Source organism: Perognathus longimembris, chromosome 3 (assembly GCF_023159225.1).
Source record: "Perognathus longimembris pacificus isolate PPM17 chromosome 3, ASM2315922v1, whole genome shotgun sequence".
In the NCBI taxonomy this organism is placed as follows: Eukaryota; Metazoa; Chordata; class Mammalia; order Rodentia; family Heteromyidae; genus Perognathus; species Perognathus longimembris.
In genome coordinates, this window is record NC_063163.1 from 95,328,821 (window position 1) to 95,345,688 (window position 16,868).

General features: G+C 48.0%; 1 protein-coding gene across 5 annotated transcripts in view; it reads right to left on the reverse strand.

Annotated features, from left to right (window-relative positions):
- Positions 1-1,784: 1,784 nt before the first annotated feature.
- Positions 1,785-16,868, reverse strand: part of LOC125349369 (protein HIRA) — an 88,193-nt gene continuing 73,109 nt past the window's right edge. For 2 of the 5 annotated variants that reach the window (XM_048343458.1, XM_048343459.1), the window contains exons 18-24: positions 15,205-15,366; positions 14,666-14,724; positions 14,237-14,342; positions 12,151-12,273; positions 11,497-11,660; positions 9,148-9,292; positions 8,057-8,902 (exon numbers count right to left, since the gene is read on the reverse strand). In XM_048343458.1, coding sequence (XP_048199415.1) covers positions 8,767-8,902; positions 9,148-9,292; positions 11,497-11,660; positions 12,151-12,273; positions 14,237-14,342; positions 14,666-14,724; positions 15,205-15,366 — 895 coding nt within the window. In that variant the 3' untranslated portion in view covers positions 8,057-8,766. Of the gene's footprint in view, positions 2,635-8,055; positions 8,904-9,147; positions 9,293-11,496; positions 11,661-12,150; positions 12,274-14,236; positions 14,343-14,665; positions 14,725-15,204; positions 15,367-16,868 lie in introns of those variants that run through there. The other 3 variants (XM_048343457.1, XM_048343456.1, XM_048343455.1) reach the window with 3 other exon arrangements.

A 16,868-nucleotide genomic window follows, 5' to 3' on the forward strand; every position in this document is an offset into this window, starting at 1 on the left:
GCACTAAGCCACATTCCCAGTCCTTGGGTTTTTAATTTTTTATTCTGGTGTTAGTCTAGGGGCTTGAATTGAGGGCCTGGGTGCTATCCCTAAGCCATATTTCTCCTCAAGGTTGGTGCTCTACCATTTAAGCCACAGCTCCATTTCTGGCTTTTTTGCTAGTTAATTGGAGGTAAGCGTTTCAGACATTTTTGCCCAGGCTGGCTTTGAACCACAATCTTGAGATCTCAGCTTCCTGAGTTGCTAGAATTATAGTCATGAGCAACCAGGGCAGGGCTGAAGGGAGCATTTCCCAGAGGTCAGGCCTTTGCCTATCCCATCCATTTGTCCTTATAACAAATGTTTTCTTCCCCTCATCTCTTTTGAAAAAAAATGAGGGCTTGGTGCTTGCAGCTTTGGACCCTAGTCAAGCCTGCCAGTCCTGATGTCCAGGTGGACGTCACACAGAAGCTGCACAAAGTTCTCAATTTTTTTTTTTCTTCTGGTCGTGGGGTTCGAACTCTGGGCCTAGGCACTGTCCTTGAGCTCTTTAGCTCAAGGCTAGCGCTCTACCACTAGGACTACAGCGCCACTTCCAGTTTTCTGGTGATTAATTGGAGGAGTCTCAGACTTTCCTTCTTCAAGGAAAGTTCCCGGGTAGCACTAGGTGCTGGTGGCTCATGCCTGTAAGCTAGCCTGGGCAGAAAAGCCCATGAGACTCTTCTTGCCAATAAACTACTTAGAAAAATCCACAAGTGGCACTGTGACTCAAGTGGGAGAGCACTAAGTTTTGAGCAAATGAAATTCAGGGACAGTGCCTTAGGCCAATTCCTATGTAACACAGCTTCTATTGCTGTCCAGGGCCCACACACCACATGCAGGCATTGTTGGGCAAGTATGCATGTGTCTCTGGGTCCCATCCAGACCTGGGACATGTGAAGCAGGGAGAAGGGATCTAGACAGGGAAGGAGATGTCTGAGGTCACAGCCACCCAGGCCTTGTCTAGGGTTCCTTTACTAGACGCAGGATCACATGTAGCTGGCAGGATGTGAATGATGGGGTCCAGGGTCACCCTGAAGGTTCTGTTAATCTGACTCCTCTGATGTGCATCAGTGTCTCATCTACTTTCCAAGCAAGACCTAGCTTTACCCATCATTTAAGAAAGGGTCTCTGTAGCCTGGCTGTCCTCAAAACTCATGACCCTCCTGCTTCCACATCTGAAGTACTAGGGTTACAAGTCTGTATCACCACACGTTTGTGCTTAACTGATTTTTTTTTTTTTTTCTGGGAACTGGCCAAGCATGCAGTGGCAGTCTAGCATTAGGACCTCACTGGGGATCATGTCAGAGGTGTCCTCTGCCGGCTCCAGATGAGCCTGAAGTGACCCCCTGTTGAGAGGTGAACTTGTAGTGGGGTGCTGATGGCTCATGCCTATCATCCAAGCTACTCAGGAGGCTAAGACCAGGGGGATCAAGGCTCCACATCAGCCTTGGTAGAATATTCTTCGAGATTCTCATTTTTCAGTTAACCAGTAGAAAAACCAGGCTGGAAGTGTAGAACCAAACTCAAGTGTCACCTGGGAGCAAGAAAGCCAAGTGAGAGCCAAAGGCCAAGTTCAAGCCTTGGTACCAGGCAAACCAAATGAGGAAAGAGATGATCTGCGGGGGGAAAAGAGGGGCCAGACGACATAACAAGGTCCTTTCAGGTCCAACGTTCTGTTACTGTGCACTCGAGGAGGCACTGTGCAGAGGCCAGTAGATGTTAGAAGGTGAAGGCAAAGGCAAAGGCAGGCCAGGCCAGATGGGTTTGGTATCCAATGCGTCTTCATTTATTTTACACTTAAAAAAGAAATTACCCTCCCCCTTGCCCCATCCCCCAAAAAAGTCTCTTTTTACAAACATTTAAAAATTAAACCAAATGGAGATAGACAAGTTAATTTCAGTACAATTATTTTTCAGTGTAGCTGTCATAATTAGAGTTTAAATTTCCTACAAGTAACCAATGTCCAAGTAACTTATAGGGATATCCTGATTATTGGCCAAAGAAAATTCCATATTACAAGTTAGCAAATTCTAGTACAAAAATAGTCCGTGTGTTGGAACAGCTTTCCTCTTACACAGGTCTTAGGTCAGTCTGCTGACTGTGTAATACCTAATGTTTCTGGGTTCTTGCTCTCACAAATGGCTCATTCGTCATGGTGGAAGCAGCGTGGCCCCTGTGGTGGAAGGGGCTAGTGTCCACCTCAGGACTGAGCTGGAGACAGCAGGCCTGGGAGGGCCTTGCTGGCCCCAAGGCAGCTGGGCAGAGCCCCGGTCCCACGGCCTTGTGGAGGGCCCTGGAGGGATGAGCTTCCCCTCTTTGAGGGGACATCAGGCCCAGGACGCAGGGCACGCCCAGCCTGGCACTGGCCCAGGACAGCCCATCTCCTGCCAGTGTCTCCTCATCCCACTGCAGCCCGGCCAGCTGGGGGCTGGCCCGGGACGACTGTCGGCAGTGAGAGCACGGCCCTGCCCATGCTGCAGCTGAGGCCAGGGCAGGCTACTTGTCCCTCAGGATGTCCAGCTGTTCCTGGCACTCGGTGAAGAGGCGCTGGAATCGGAGGTTCTGCCCGATGACCGGCAGCAGCTCCTTTAGCAGCTCCCTCTTCCGCAGCCCCTGTGGACACAAAGTGGCAGCTGAGTGAAACTGTTGGGGAGGATGCCTAGATCATGGGGGACTTTCTTGGCTCAGCACTGGTGAGACCACAGAAGGCCAAGAACGATTCCTCCGCATGTGATGACCCCAGGTAGAGCGTTGTGGTGGGCTGGGCCAGCTGGGCATGTACGTGGGGGAGTGGCAGTGCTGGGTAAAGGAGAAAAGCAGGTGTTGATCCTCTGCCTGCCTGGGTCTCAGCAGGGCTGAGGCGAGGAGGGTGGACACGGAGGACACGCTGCTCCGCGAGCTGATACTCTCTAGGCACTGGAGGTCAAGCCGAGGGGAGAGCAGGTGCCTGGTGCCTGGCAGGTGCTATTGGCTTGGCTGCAGCATGCACTGACTGGCAGATTCTCTGCTGCACAGGTGGAGAGCAGCTTCCGTGGGGAAGTGGTAAGCCCAACAATGCAACAGGAAGAGAAACCCAAGACTTGGAACCAAATGTGACAACACACTTCTAAATACAGCTACAAAGAACTGAAAAGAACTGAGGATAGCTGGGGTCCAGTGGCTCATGCCTGTAACCCTAGCTACTCAGAAGGCTGAGATTTGAGACTTGTAGTTCAAAGCCAACCTAGGCAGGAAAGTCTGTGAGATTCTTATCTCCAATAAATTACTCAGAAAAAAAAGTAGCATGATGGCTCAAGTCCTAGATCCAGAGTTCAAGTACTAGGACTGGAACACGCACACGCACGCACGCGCGCGCGCACACACACACACACACACAAAGTAGAGGCAGACAGGGTGGCAGTGGGTTCCATGAGCTGCATGAAAGAAAGGGTCCACAGAGGGAGAAGAAAATATGTAAAGAGATAATATCAGAAGACTTCATATGATGAAAGTGAAAATCTTAGACTGAAAGGCTCTGTAGAGTACTGATTCTGCCTTCAAGAGAAGTCCCGAAGGGCTGGCATGTAGCTCAGTGGCAAAGCGCTTGCCTAGCAAGTGTAACATCCTGGGTTGATCACCAGTACCACAAAAGAAAAGACAAAAAAAAAAAAAAAAAAAAGAACAAACTCACAATATATTAGTATTTTTAACATATTAGAAAAAAAGATCTTGCTGGGCATGGTGGTACATGCCTGTAATACCAGCACTTAGGAATCTAAGTTAGGAAGACTGTGGGTTCTAGGCCAACCTGGGCTACAAAAGACCCTGTCAGAGAGAAAGAGAAGGGGGGGAGGGGAGGACAAAAAGGGAAAGATGGGAAGGGGAGAGAAACCCTTCATAATCTGTTTGTTTTTACCAGTCCTGGGCTTGAACTCAGGGCCTCAGCACTGTCCCTGAGCTTCTTTTTGCTCAAGGTCAGCACTCTACCTTTGAGCCACAGCTCCACTTCCAGCTTTTTCTGTTTATGTGTTGCTGAGGAATGGAAGCCAGAGCTTCATGCATGCTAGGCAAGCACTCCCAGACCTACTTCTGGCTCCTCCTGCCCTCCCCCATCTCCCCCCCCCAGGTAACTAGAAGTAAAGCCTAACAATCTTTCCTGACTGGGCTTGCTTTAAACCATAATCCTCAGATCTCAGCTTTCTGAGTAGCTAGGATTACAGGTGTGAGCTAATAGTGCCTAGCTTATCTTCTTTTATGTGTCTATGTTAGTGTATGTATGTGTTTGGTGGTGGGGCTTGAACTTGGGGCCCTGTACCTGAGCTTCTTTTTCCTTAAGCTAGCATTCTACCACTTTAAGCCACATAACCACTTCTAGTTTTCTGGTGGTTAATTGGAGATAAGGGTCTCTCAGACTTTCTTGCCTGGACTAAGCTTTGATCCTCGATCCTCAGATCTCAGCCTCCTGAGTTACTAGGATTATAAGTACGAGCCCCCAGCCCCCAGTTTCTGGCTTACTGTTTTTGGAAATCCTAAAGGATGTAGGGTAATGATGGGTCATACCTGAAATCCTAGTTACTTGTGGATCAATGGTTCAATGCCTGACCTAACAAAAAAGTCTATAAGACTCCATTTCCAAATAACCAGCAAAATGCTGAAATGAAGTAGTAGAGCACCGGCCATGAGCAAGTAAGCTAAGTGAGAGTGTGAGGCTGAGTTCAAGCTTGGAACTGGCAACAAGCAAACAAACAGAAAAAGGAAAACCCTAAAAGACAAATTTCTTAAAGTAGCCAAGCACTCTGTAATTTTAGCTACTCATGAGGCCGAGACCTTGAAGGACTATGGTTCGAAGCTAGCCAGGGCAAACAAATCTATGAGACCTCTAATTGCAATTTGCCAGAAAAGCAGAGCTGTGGCTCAACTTGAAAAAAGCAAAAACAAACAAACAAAAAGCTCAGGGACAGTGCTCAAGCCCTAGGATTGTGAACAGAAAACAACAACAACAACAACAACAACAACAACACCCACATTTCTCCGGAAAGTCAAGTTGTAACTAAAGGATAAATAACACATAACTTTGTCCCAGTAGAGCTTAACACAGGGACAACTATGGAAACCTATATTACTGTAGCCAGGAATAGTGGTGGCTACCTATAATCTCAGCATCCTCAGGTATACGGATCAAGAGAGTTTTAGGTTTGCTTGTGACATACAGACCCAGTTGTTTTCTCTCTTTTTTTTTCTTGTGCTAGTATTGTGGTTTGAACTCAAGAGCTTTGTACTCATGCCTGGCTTTTTGACTCACTGCTGGTGGTCTACCACTTGAACCACATGGCCACTTTGGCTTTTTGCTGGTTAATTGGAGGTAAGTCGTCAAGGCAGCCTGGGCTGGTTTCCAATTCATCTTCAGATTGCAGCCTCCTAAGCAGCTAGAATTACAGACATGACATGAACCACAGGCACCTGGCCTCAATGTGTGTTTTCTTTTATTTTTTTGAGCTGGTCCTGAGGGTCTGGGTGCTGTCTGAGCTTTTGTGCTCAGGGCTAAATTATAGCCACAGCCCTACTTCCAGCTTTTTTGGTGCTTAATTGGACTCTCATGAACTTTCTTACTCTGGTTGGTTTTGAGCCCTAATCCTCAGATCTCAGCCTCTTGAGTAGCTAGGAATACAGGTGTGCGCCAATGGCACTTGGCTCAATCTTTTCTTTTCTTTTTTTTTTTTGGGGGGGGTGTGTGTGTGCCTGTGTAGGGCTTGAACTCAGGATCTGGGTGCTATCCCTTTCTTTTGTGCTTAAGGCTAGCACTCTAACACTCAAACCAAAGCTTCCTGTTTTTGGTGATTATTATTATTATTTTGTTAGTTTTGCCAGTTCTAGGCCTTGAACTCAGTCCTGAGCACTGTCCCTGGCTTCTTTTGCTCAAGGCTAGCACTCTACCACTTGAGCCACAGCACCACTTCCGACACTGTCTTCTCCCCCCCCCCCGCCCCCCGTGTATATATGGCTTTTTCTCTTTTTGCTTTCGGCTAGCGCCACAGCTTCACTTCCGGTTTTCTGGTGGTTCAATAGAGATAAGAGTCACAAATCTTCCTGCCTGGGTTGGCTTTGAGCCGCAATCCTCAGATCTTAGCTTCCTAAGTAGCTAGGATTATAAGCAAGAGCCACTGGCACCCAGCTCTTCCTTGAATTTTGATGACCATACAGGAAAACTCAAGAGAATCAAAGATACAAGACCCCACCTGCCTTGGGATGACTGGTTTTGTTGGACTTCAGCTACCACTAGAGCTGTAGGTATCCATCCTGGGTACAGGGACTGAGAGCATACCAATGATTTCAGGCAGTTTAGAAAAGACAAGAAGCGGGTGAGACCACACCGAGCGGTAACTCACTCAGGTAGCTTGCTTGTAGTTTCCAAGAACAGGTAGCAGCTTCTACCAGACTTGAGAGCACATGGGAGCCAAAGCTAGGGCTGAGGCCTAAAAAGCTGGGAAAAGGGGTTCCCCTGCTAACTTACCCCTTTCACCTTTGTACTGGTGCTTAAGGGATAAGTCAACTGGGAGCACACTGGCTCCTGTGCTTAGAAGCATCCAGCTTGAAGTCCTAGTCAGCCCAGCAAACCCCTGCCCTTGATATGGTTGTAGACCTGTGGGTACCTTGAGAAGTGGCAAGTAACAAGTCAAAGTGCTCTGTGGAAGAAGGTAAAACCCCTGAGACTGTCCTATTTTCAGAGCCCTTGACAAGCAGTAAAAAATAGCCAGGAACACGAGGAGATAAGACAATGGACAAGACAGAATAGAAACATATAATAGGTAACAGAAACATCTATTAGGGTTTCTAATACACAAAAAAGGGACACAAATGCTAAACAAAATAACTAAATTTACCATCCTTGAGTAGAAAAAGGCTAAATAAAAACTCAGTAGAGAGGGGCTAGGAATATGGCCTAGTGGTAGAGTGCTTACTTAGCATGCATGAAGCCCTAGGTTTGATTCCTCAGCACCACATATATATATATAAAAAAAGCCAGAAGTGGCGCTGTGGCTCAAGTTGGTAGAGTGCTAGCCTTGAGCAAAAAGAAGCCAGGGACAGTGCTCATGCCCCAGAGTTCAAGCCTTAGTACTGGCCAAAAAAAAAAAAAAAAAAAAATTCAGTAGAGAACTAAAGGTATAAAAAAATAATTTAGGCTTTTTTCTTTGTACCAGTCCTGGGGCTTAAACTCAGGGCCTGGGCTCTGTCCCTTAGCTTTTTTGCTCAAGGCTAATACTTTACCACTTGAACCACAGTTCCACTTCTGGCTTTTTTGGTGGTTAATTGGAGATAAGAGTCTCACAGACCTTCCTGCCTTGCTTGTCTTTGAACCACAACCCTTAGATCTCCGCCTCCTGAGTAGCTAGGATTACAGGTATTACAGGCATGTTAAGTAGCTAAGATTACAGCCATCAGTGCTCAGCTTTACTTTTTTTGTGGGGGTGGGGGTGGAAGAGGAGATATACTCAAAGAAAGAAGGAAAGAAAATCACTGATGTTTCTATCAAGTGAAAGAAAGATACAGACTTAAGAGCTTGAGAATCTTCACGACACCACATCAGGAAGTGGCACAAGCCTGTGTGATAGTAGCACTTAAGAGGCTGAGGCAGGTGAGCTACACAGTAAGACCCTGTATTCGATAAACAGCCCAGAACAACACAATGACGACAGAATCCCCCAAAACACTTTTAAACCAATAGAAATCAGCACTGGAAGCTAAAGGTCTACCGGAGAATACCTGCAGGGATCTGAGAGGAATGATTCTGAGCCCAAACACAAGTACTGCGAACTAAAATTTAAAGGAGAGGTAGCTACTGTATACCACAAGGCCTTGAAGGGCTTGTGAGAACTGACATTGTACCCTTCTTGACTTCAACAATGTTCACTCTTGTTCACTCTCTCATCGCTGCTCTGAGCTGCTAGCTATTTCCTTTGCTCTTGGAGCTCTCCTACCCCAGGCCTTTGCATTTGCCCCTTCCTCCACCTACATGTTTTCCCCTCAAGCCTAATTTCCCCCGCCCCTTTCCTGTCTCTGCTCAGTCAGGTTTTTTTTAATCATTCATCTCTATAACCCCTTGCCTTCTTTAATTTTTTTTCACTATGTTTTTCCAGTGTATTCTATTTATGTTGAGTCTGTCTCTCTCCACAAGAAACCAGATCCACAAAAGGGGAACTTAGATGGTCTTGCAAACAAACTGAGGCTGTACCATGCTTACAACATTTTGACCACAGCAGGGCCCACATAGTAATTACTGAATGAATGAATGACTGAAACTGAGTGCTAACTTGGATCCATAGCTTCTCCCATTCCTTGCCAATGATACTAACTTTGTCCCTACCTCAAATATCTAGCACTGATGCCAAGTCCATGATTTTCTTTCCACTCACATAACCCCCCCACCTATCCACCTACACGCCTACCACATTTTGTTGGCTCTACTGCCAAAACATACTTTCTTTCTGTCTCCTTGAGCTTCTCCAAGGCCAGCACTGCCTAAACACCTATATCTATTCTTGGGACTGCTGCAGAAGACATGTCATCATAAGTTTTCCTTTCAGTTCATGTCACTTCTGTGCCAACTCTAAGAGCTCTAGAACTCAGGCTCCTCTACTTATGTGTGCCTCCCTACCAGACTGTGTGCCCCACCAACAGGCAATTATTTTTTTCTCCTTACACTAACCAAATACAGTGCCATGTAAGACAGCTTCCTTAGGTGCAGAGGGAAACAGAGCTTCCAGGCTCCTAAGTCCCGAAGCCCAGCTCCTGTCTAGTCATGGAGTGGCCAGCATGCTGGCCTCTCACTGAATGTGGGACCCAGGACAGGGGGCTTGAAATCTCATGGGGAGAACTTTCAAAGTACTTTAGCTTAAGAAAGAACCCTCGGGGCTGGGGATATGGCCTAGTGGCAAGAGCGCTTGCCTTGTATACATGAAGGCCTGGGTTCGATTCCCCAGCACCACATATACAGAAAATGGCCAGAAGTGGCGCTGCAGCTCAAGTGGCAGAGTGCTAGCCTTGAGCAAAAAGAAGCCAAGGACAGTGCTCAGGCCCTGAGTCCAAGGCCCAGGAATGGCAAAAAAAAAAAAAAAAAAAAAAAAAGAAAGAAAGAAAGAAAGAAAGAACTCTCTACCTTCATGTGTCAAGAGGAGTTGTGTGGCAAGAAGGAAAGAAGCACCTACCACTACTGTCGACTCCCACTGGCTTCCAGTGGAGCAATGAACCGGACCCAGTAAATCCTTGCATATTTCTCGGAGTCGGTATTCAAACCCTAATTATAGAAAAACAACAAAAACAAAACAAAACAGAAAGAGGAACACATTATAAAAAGAAATAAAAAGACAATGCTGTTGTTTTATAATATATATATATCACAATCAAAACAGAAGCAACTTTTTATTGCCGTTCACCTCAAGTCCCAGACAATACATGCAGTATCTTCTCCATGGGCTGGGCCCAGGAGAAATGAGACGTGGGACGTTCTATGATGAACTGCCCAGGGAGGTGAAACATGGGAAAATGTGGCAGGAGGGGTGTGGGGCGGTGGGATCTATTTGAGAGAAGACTGGCCAGCTGGTAGGAGAGGTGATAAGGAGGGCTAGAGGTGGCCTGCAGGAATGAGTTGATGGTAAGGCCCATCTTTATATAGTAGCACCAAGTGTGAAAATGTCAAGTATCTCCCACTGCAGCGTGGGCGGAGCTGCCAGAAAGGCTGGTGGCAGTCTGAGGGTTTTGGCCATAGGAAAGGATAGATGGAGACAGAGAAGCAAGAACCTGAGGAATGTTGGAAAGTGAATGGGATCTCACCTCCTGATTCTTCCTCCTATAGTCGGGATCCAGAGTCGGGACTGGTGTGTGGTGTAGGAGACACTGGAGCATGTGTGAAGGACAGTGAGCAATAGGAGGTAGGGCCTAAAGGAGGCAGGGCCTAGGCGTGGGCATCAGGATGAGTCCTGCTCAACTCCCAGGAAGGGCAAGCTGAAAAGGAGGTGTTTCTGGGGGAAATGGGTGCAGGGCCCAAGAAGTGACTAGAGTATACCAGGACCTGGGAGGCCGAGTACTTAGGAAAACTGGTAACCACATATATTGGGGCAGCTACATAGGTGGGGTGAGAGAGCAGTCACTGTGGGAGGGGTGGGGGCGTGAGAGTAGAACCAGCAAGGTCTGTTGTTAGTACATGTATAGAGAAACACACATGGGCAGATTTATAGGGGTCATTTTAAGTTGGCATTTGGTACATTATTCTCCATTATTTTTTGTACTTTTTTTTTTTTTTTTTTGCCAGTCCTGGGGCTTGGACTCAGGGCTTGAGCACTATCCCTGGCTTCTTTTTGCTCAAGGCTAGCACTCTGCCACTTGAGCCACAGCGCTGCTTCTGGCCATTTTCTGTATATGTGGTGCTGGGGAATTGAACCCAGGGCCTCATGTATATGAGGCAAGCACTCTTGCCACTAGGCCATATCCCCAGCCCTGTATTTCTTTTTGATAATGGGGTTTTAACTCAGTATCTGTCTAGCCAAGTACAAAGCAGGTACTCTATTCCAGAGCACTGTCCTGGAGTTTTTGTGCTCAAGGCTAGTGCTCTACCACTTGAGCCACAATTCTACTTCCAGCTTGTTTTGTAGTTTAATGGAGATAAGAGTCTTATGGACTTTCCTTCTGGGCTGGCTTAGAACTCCAATGCTCAGATCTCAGCCTCCTGAGTAGCTAGCATTACAGGAATGAGCCACTGGTGCTTGGCTGCACTAGTTATTTTTGAGAGGTTTCTTTTTCTGTCCTCGTTTGTGTCTGGCCAACAATTCACCTTTTTTTTTTTGCTTCCTGTCATAGCTAGGGTCACAGACATATGCCTCCATGCGCAGCTTCTTCCCTTGAGAAGAGTCTTAAGGATTTTTTTCTTCCCAGGCTGGGCCTGAAGTATGTTCCTCCCAATTTCAGCCAGCTATTGGTTTAAAAAGGGACTTGCATGTGTATACCTGTACTGGCCCCAAACTACCATCCTTCTGATCTCAGCTTTTCAAGTAGCTAGGATTAAGGTGTAAGCCACTGGCACCTGGATTTTTTTTCTTCCTTTAACTCATAATCAGAATGGGGAAGGTGATGACAAGAACAAAGTAAAAAGACCAGGAAAGGCTGTAGAAGAAACACTTGAACTAGATATGGGGCCTGTGCAGGTTATAGGGAGTGGTTTGGGGAGGACTTGTCATATGCCAGAGCCTACAGGCCTAGCCCCAGTCAGAGGAATGGCTGTTAAGACAGGATGAGAGTCTTGACCAGAGGTTACTTCACAAAGAGTACAGCTGCCTCCTCCAGCACACTTGGTTTTTGTACGGGATGCTGCCAAGGGGACACAAGTGCTCTGAGAGTTCTGGGACGGCCTAGGCTAGAGGGCCATAGGGAGTTACTGGTCATCAGGCATGACCTTTCAGGAAAGGCTCAGAGAAGGGAGGGAATGCTGTCAACATTTGATCTCACCTTCATTGACAAGGTACCGTGCGTAGAGGAGGAGCCAATGGCGGTACTCGTGGCTGGACTGCAGGGTAAGTGCTGCTGCCACCTGGTTCTCTAGGTAGGCCAGCGTGGTCTCTTGCTGTACCACATGAGGCACGGAAAACAGCCGGGCAGCTTGCCTTCCAGAGCTGTAGAAAAAGCAGGGTTGATGAGGCACAGGACAGCACAAGCATTTCTATGTGCTTGAGTAACATCAAGGCATGTGGGATATCTGAAGCCTCCCATCGATAAGCCAGTCTCTTGGCAGATGCCACAGACTGCTGACCTGCCCATCCTCATCCCAGCTAGGTTACCTGGCACTCTAGGATTTTCCTGCTCTGCAGGTGCCATCCAGGTCCCTGAAGTAACAGGTCAGTAGCCCATTCCCCCTGCCCAAAGAGCTGGTAAAGATTACAGACCATAGATCACAGATTAAAGATCATCGATCTTTACCACTCATACACTGTCACCTGGGCCTTTGAAGTGGTAAGGCTTGTGTTCCAGCCACCCCTGAGGTACTACTTGATGAGGGTCCACAACTTGACATTCTGCCCATGCTGAGAAGCAGTTGGGGTGCAGGCCCAGCCACCTCTCAGGGGCAGCCGTTCTGGCAGTGGCCATGGCTCTCAGCTCACGTACTTGGAGGTGCGGCCCTGGATTATGGCTAACGGTCCTGAGCACAGCATGGCGTCCTGGGATGGTAGGCTGTTCCTAAAGTCCGCACACTGCGCCAGTGAGTCCTGCTTGTCAGAAACTAGGTTCCTGGGGAAGCAAAGGCAGAACAGAGGTCAGGAAAACTAGAAGGCCTGCCAGGGGAGGCTGAGACACTGCCCTCCAACATTGGTGCCCACCAGTGGCAGGTTTCTGAGTCATGGGCCGGACAGGTAATTTTTCCCAAAGAAAGATCACCAACAGGGCTCTCATGGAACACTTCAGCTACAGGCCTAATTCCTGATGACTGAGGGGCCTCTATACATACGGTGTAATTTGGAGGCCTGGCTCACAGTGTCCTGACTACCCAGGGGCCTATGTGGGTGAAGCCTGATGCAGCAGCCTGGGAATACCAGGCCCTTAACCATCCTGTGCCTCTCCAATAGCCCTGGCAGGCAGTTCTTCCTCATTCTAAGGGAGAGACCTTTAACATCACTCTTTTTTTTTGGCCAGTCTTAGGCCGTGAACTCAGGGCCTGAGCACTGTCCCTGGCTTTTTTGCTCAAGGCTAGTACTCTGCCACTTGAGCCACAGCGCCACTTCTGGCCATTTTCTGTATATGTGGTGCTGAGGAATCGAACCCAGGGCCTCATGTATACGAGGCAAGCACTCTTGCCACTAGGCCATATTCCCAGCCCCCTTTAACATCACTCTTAAAAAAAATTCTCCATAAAACAACTGTTGAGTTTTTGCAAATGTGTTTAAAACAAACAAACAATTATGTCTATTTTTTTTTTCTTTGAAAAAGTCAGGGTCATACTAGCCCCAGTCTCTAAATCATCCTGTCTCAACTTCCTTAGGTGCTGGATTATAGCCATGCACCACAACACTCAGCTGTCCTTTCTTTATTATTATTCCTATTATTATTATTATTATATTATTATTATTTTGTGTGTGGGTTGTGGGGCTTGAACTCTGATCATAGGTGCTGTTGCTGAGCTCTTCAGCTTGAGGCTAGCACTCTACCACTTGAGCCACAGTGCCACTTCCAGTTTTCTGGTAGTTAATTGGAGGTAAGAGCCTAATGGACTTTATTGCCTGGGCTGGCTTTGAACTGCGATCTTCGGTTCTCAGCCTCCTGAGTAGCTAGGATTACAGGCCTGAGCCACCAGCACCCTGCTGTTTCCATTATTAAAGTAATCATACATAATATACAGCTTGTTACAATTTAAGCAAGCTGGTGGTAGAGGTTTATTTTTTTCTTTAAAAAAACAAGGATACTAAACTCATAGTACGAATATAAACTTGTGCTTGGAAAATCTTTACAGAAAAGAGGCTAAGAAGGGGTGCTGTGGCTCAAGGGGTAGAGTGCTACCCTTGAGCAAAAAGAAGCTCAATGCTCAGGCCCTGAGTCCCAAGCTCCAGCACTGAGGAAAAAAAAAAAAAGAAAGGAGGCTAGAAAATAGCAAGCCTTGGGTTTGAAAAACCAAAGATATAGACAGAGAAAAAGAATTCCTTGGAGTGGCTGGTATATAATTTACAGAAATTAAAATCTGTGATGTAGCCAGGCACCAGTGGCTCACAACTTGTGATCCTAGCTACTCAGGATGATGAGATCTGAGGACTGCAGTTCAAAGCCAGCCCAGGCAGGAAAGTCCTTGACCAGAAGTGGAGCTGTGGCTCAAACAGCAGGGTGCTAGCCTTGAGCAGAAAGACTTAGGAACAGTGCCCAGGACACACACACACACACTCTCTCTCTCTCTCTCTCTCTCCCTCCCCCCCCTCTTTCTCTCTCTCTCTCACACACACACAAATAAAAATCTGTAATGTACAAGGTAATTAGCTGGCCCCAGAAAATTATGTCAAAGGACTCCCTTGCACATGGGGCAGCAGCGTCTATTGGAGATGGCAGGGCATGTACTGGCTGTCACTAAGAGTCAGTCCAGGAGCCACCTCTCAGAAGCAGGGCCAGGCAGGCCTGACCACCAGGATCCAGGACCTTTGTTCAGCTACCTAGTGCAGAATGACATTCCCAAGGATCCAATGGGGGTAGGGATTGGGGTCTGGCTTCTTACCACGTAGAGAGTGACGGATTAAAGCAGTATGCCTTCCCATCAGACAAGTTCATCACCGGGATTCCATGCTGCGTCAACAAGATCTGTGACACTGTCATATCACTTCCTGGGGGGACACCACAGAAATAAGTTCCATGTGGTCTGATCAGTAAGCATTTACATATTGGACCCTGACTCCCACTATCCCCTAACAAGCCTTAATGGGTATGGCAACTAGGGAGAGCTGCTTGGTGCTGTTGGTGAGCAGTTCTAAACCCCACCAGGATCTTTGTCACCTCTTAGGGACCCACAGAATGTGTCTTCTTTCTATGAGAGCATAGCCCTGCCCCTGGGAGCCATGGGCTAGACCTTGAGGCTGAGGAAGCCTATCTGTGTTGGACCTGCAATTCATGCTCCAGGAAGGAGACGATAGCCCACAGCAGGCCTTACCTGCCAAGATGGAGTGTAGAGATTCTTCTTTTACTACAACCACTTGCCTATGAACATCCCTAAGAGGAAAACAGAGAAAACATTACTCCCCACTTGACATAAATACTTTATAGTGTCTTGGCTGCCCAGGTACTGTGGTTCCATATGTCCTTAGCCTTCTGCCCCAGAGTACAAAATAGGTTCTGGGTAACAGCTCCAGGGCCACTCTAGCGTTCACACCTCCTTTGGGAGAAGCCACACTGAGAGTGGGGCTCCCCTTTGCCAGCTGACATCCCATTGTTGACAATCCCCTGAGGACACTGGCACATGCTGTTGGGCAGTGAGATCTCTCCTGGCCTGCTCTCATAAGGATGAGCAGGGAAAGGAGGTTGTCTTCCTTCCCCTTGCACAGCCTCTCCAGCCGTTAGGCCACAAGGGTGGCCAATTTAACCCAGTGGCTGCCTGCTCCCACCATGTCACCTGCCTCACAGAGAGCAAGAACTTGCTTAGCTCTGCCCTGCCCAGCCTGGAGCCCATCCCACCCTGGGTCTATTTCTCACCAGACCGACAGTGTGGCAGCAGCAGTGAGCGCCATGACGTAGGAACCCGTGCAGTGCAAAGTAGAGATGGGGGAAGGCAAGAGGATGGGAGGGAGGAGGCGGCGACCACAGGTGGAGAACACTGACAGCATCCTTTTTTCACAGGCAACACACACCACGTCACTGTTGAGGCAGAGGTAGGCAGGTGTCATGGGGGCTAGACGCAGAACTTGAAGGTGCAAAGCCTTGCCTTGCTTTGGGCCTGCCTGGGATCTCATCGGAAGGAGAATTCTGTCTTCCTGCTTACATAGGGCCATCCTTACTAGTGTCATCCTGAGCTCACTAACACTGCCCAAGGGGCACAGGGATAGGGAAAGCCAGTGCATCAGTGATCACCTAGAAGGGAGCCTCTCTCATCACAAGAGGTCAGAGTGACTATAGGACAGTCTCTGTGGATGAAGGCAGAGAGAAGTGGGGACGACTGGTATGAGATTCCATAGAACACACCAACCATGCACCCAAGAGAGTCAGACACTGCCCAACACCTCACTTAAGGACCCACCAGGTTCTCGGTCAGGCCCAACACAAGGAGGTACTTCCCTCCCAGTGAGGGTCCTCTGAGATCAGCAACAAGTGCAGGGGAGGTTGGAGCCCAAAACCCAGCAGCAGAATAGGTGTGCAACCAGTGCAGTGAGGTCTTGACCACAGAAGACAGCCTAGAATCTCCTCCAATGACTTCTATCCTGTGGATCCACGGCTGGCATGGCTGAGGTTGCTCCTGCCCTAATAGGCCCATAGCAAAAACGTCAGCTATGGGAAGAGCTCTGCCAATTTCTTCCTACCTAGGTATACTCAGAAGGGAGAGGCAAGTAATATGCTTTAGTTTCCAATTGTTTTTTTTTTTTTTTGGCCAGTCCTGGGGACTAGACTTAGGCCTGAGCACTGTCCCTGGCTTTCTTTTGCTCAAGGCTAGCACTCTACCATTTGAGGCACAGCGTCACTTCTGGCTTTTTCTATATATGTGGTGCTGAGGAATTGAACCCAGGGCTTTCCATGCATACGAGGCAAGCACTCTCACCACTAGGCCATATTCCCAGCCTCTGTTTCCAACTGTTTTGAAAGTATGAATCAGAGAGAACTCCAAGCAGGACCCAGAAGCAACGGAGCTCTTTATGGTGTTCTGATTGGGTTCTGTCTGCTTATCACTGAAGGCCAGGGCCTCCTTAAGCCAGCTTGCTGTAAAGAAAGCTGCCAGGCTGAGCCTGGGTGGGCAAGCACGTAAGAAAGAGAGGTACAAATTTCCTAGCAGGCCCCCCTTAGTGGCTGCTGTGTTACCACAAGAGAATCCTTGGTCCCCAGTGGGGGACTGATATCTGCCTTGAAACCTGAGATGGAAAGTGGGAGCCCACAGCAGCACCCAAGGCATAGGTATTTGGGAGCGTGGTGTGCTTGTCTTGAGGGAAGTCCTATTCCTCTAGAATGGGGGTGGGGGGGGGGGTTCTTCTGGGCCTAATGCTATGAACTCACTGAAGCCCATGAAAATTCTGACCTAAGGTTCGGGTTGGCAGACACGACCAAAAGCATGCGTATGTGATCTCATGAAAGACGATGGAAGGTCTAATTAAATCAATGATTTTCTGAGGGAGCATGGTGTTACTGTCCTGTTAAGAGTGTCTGTCACATGA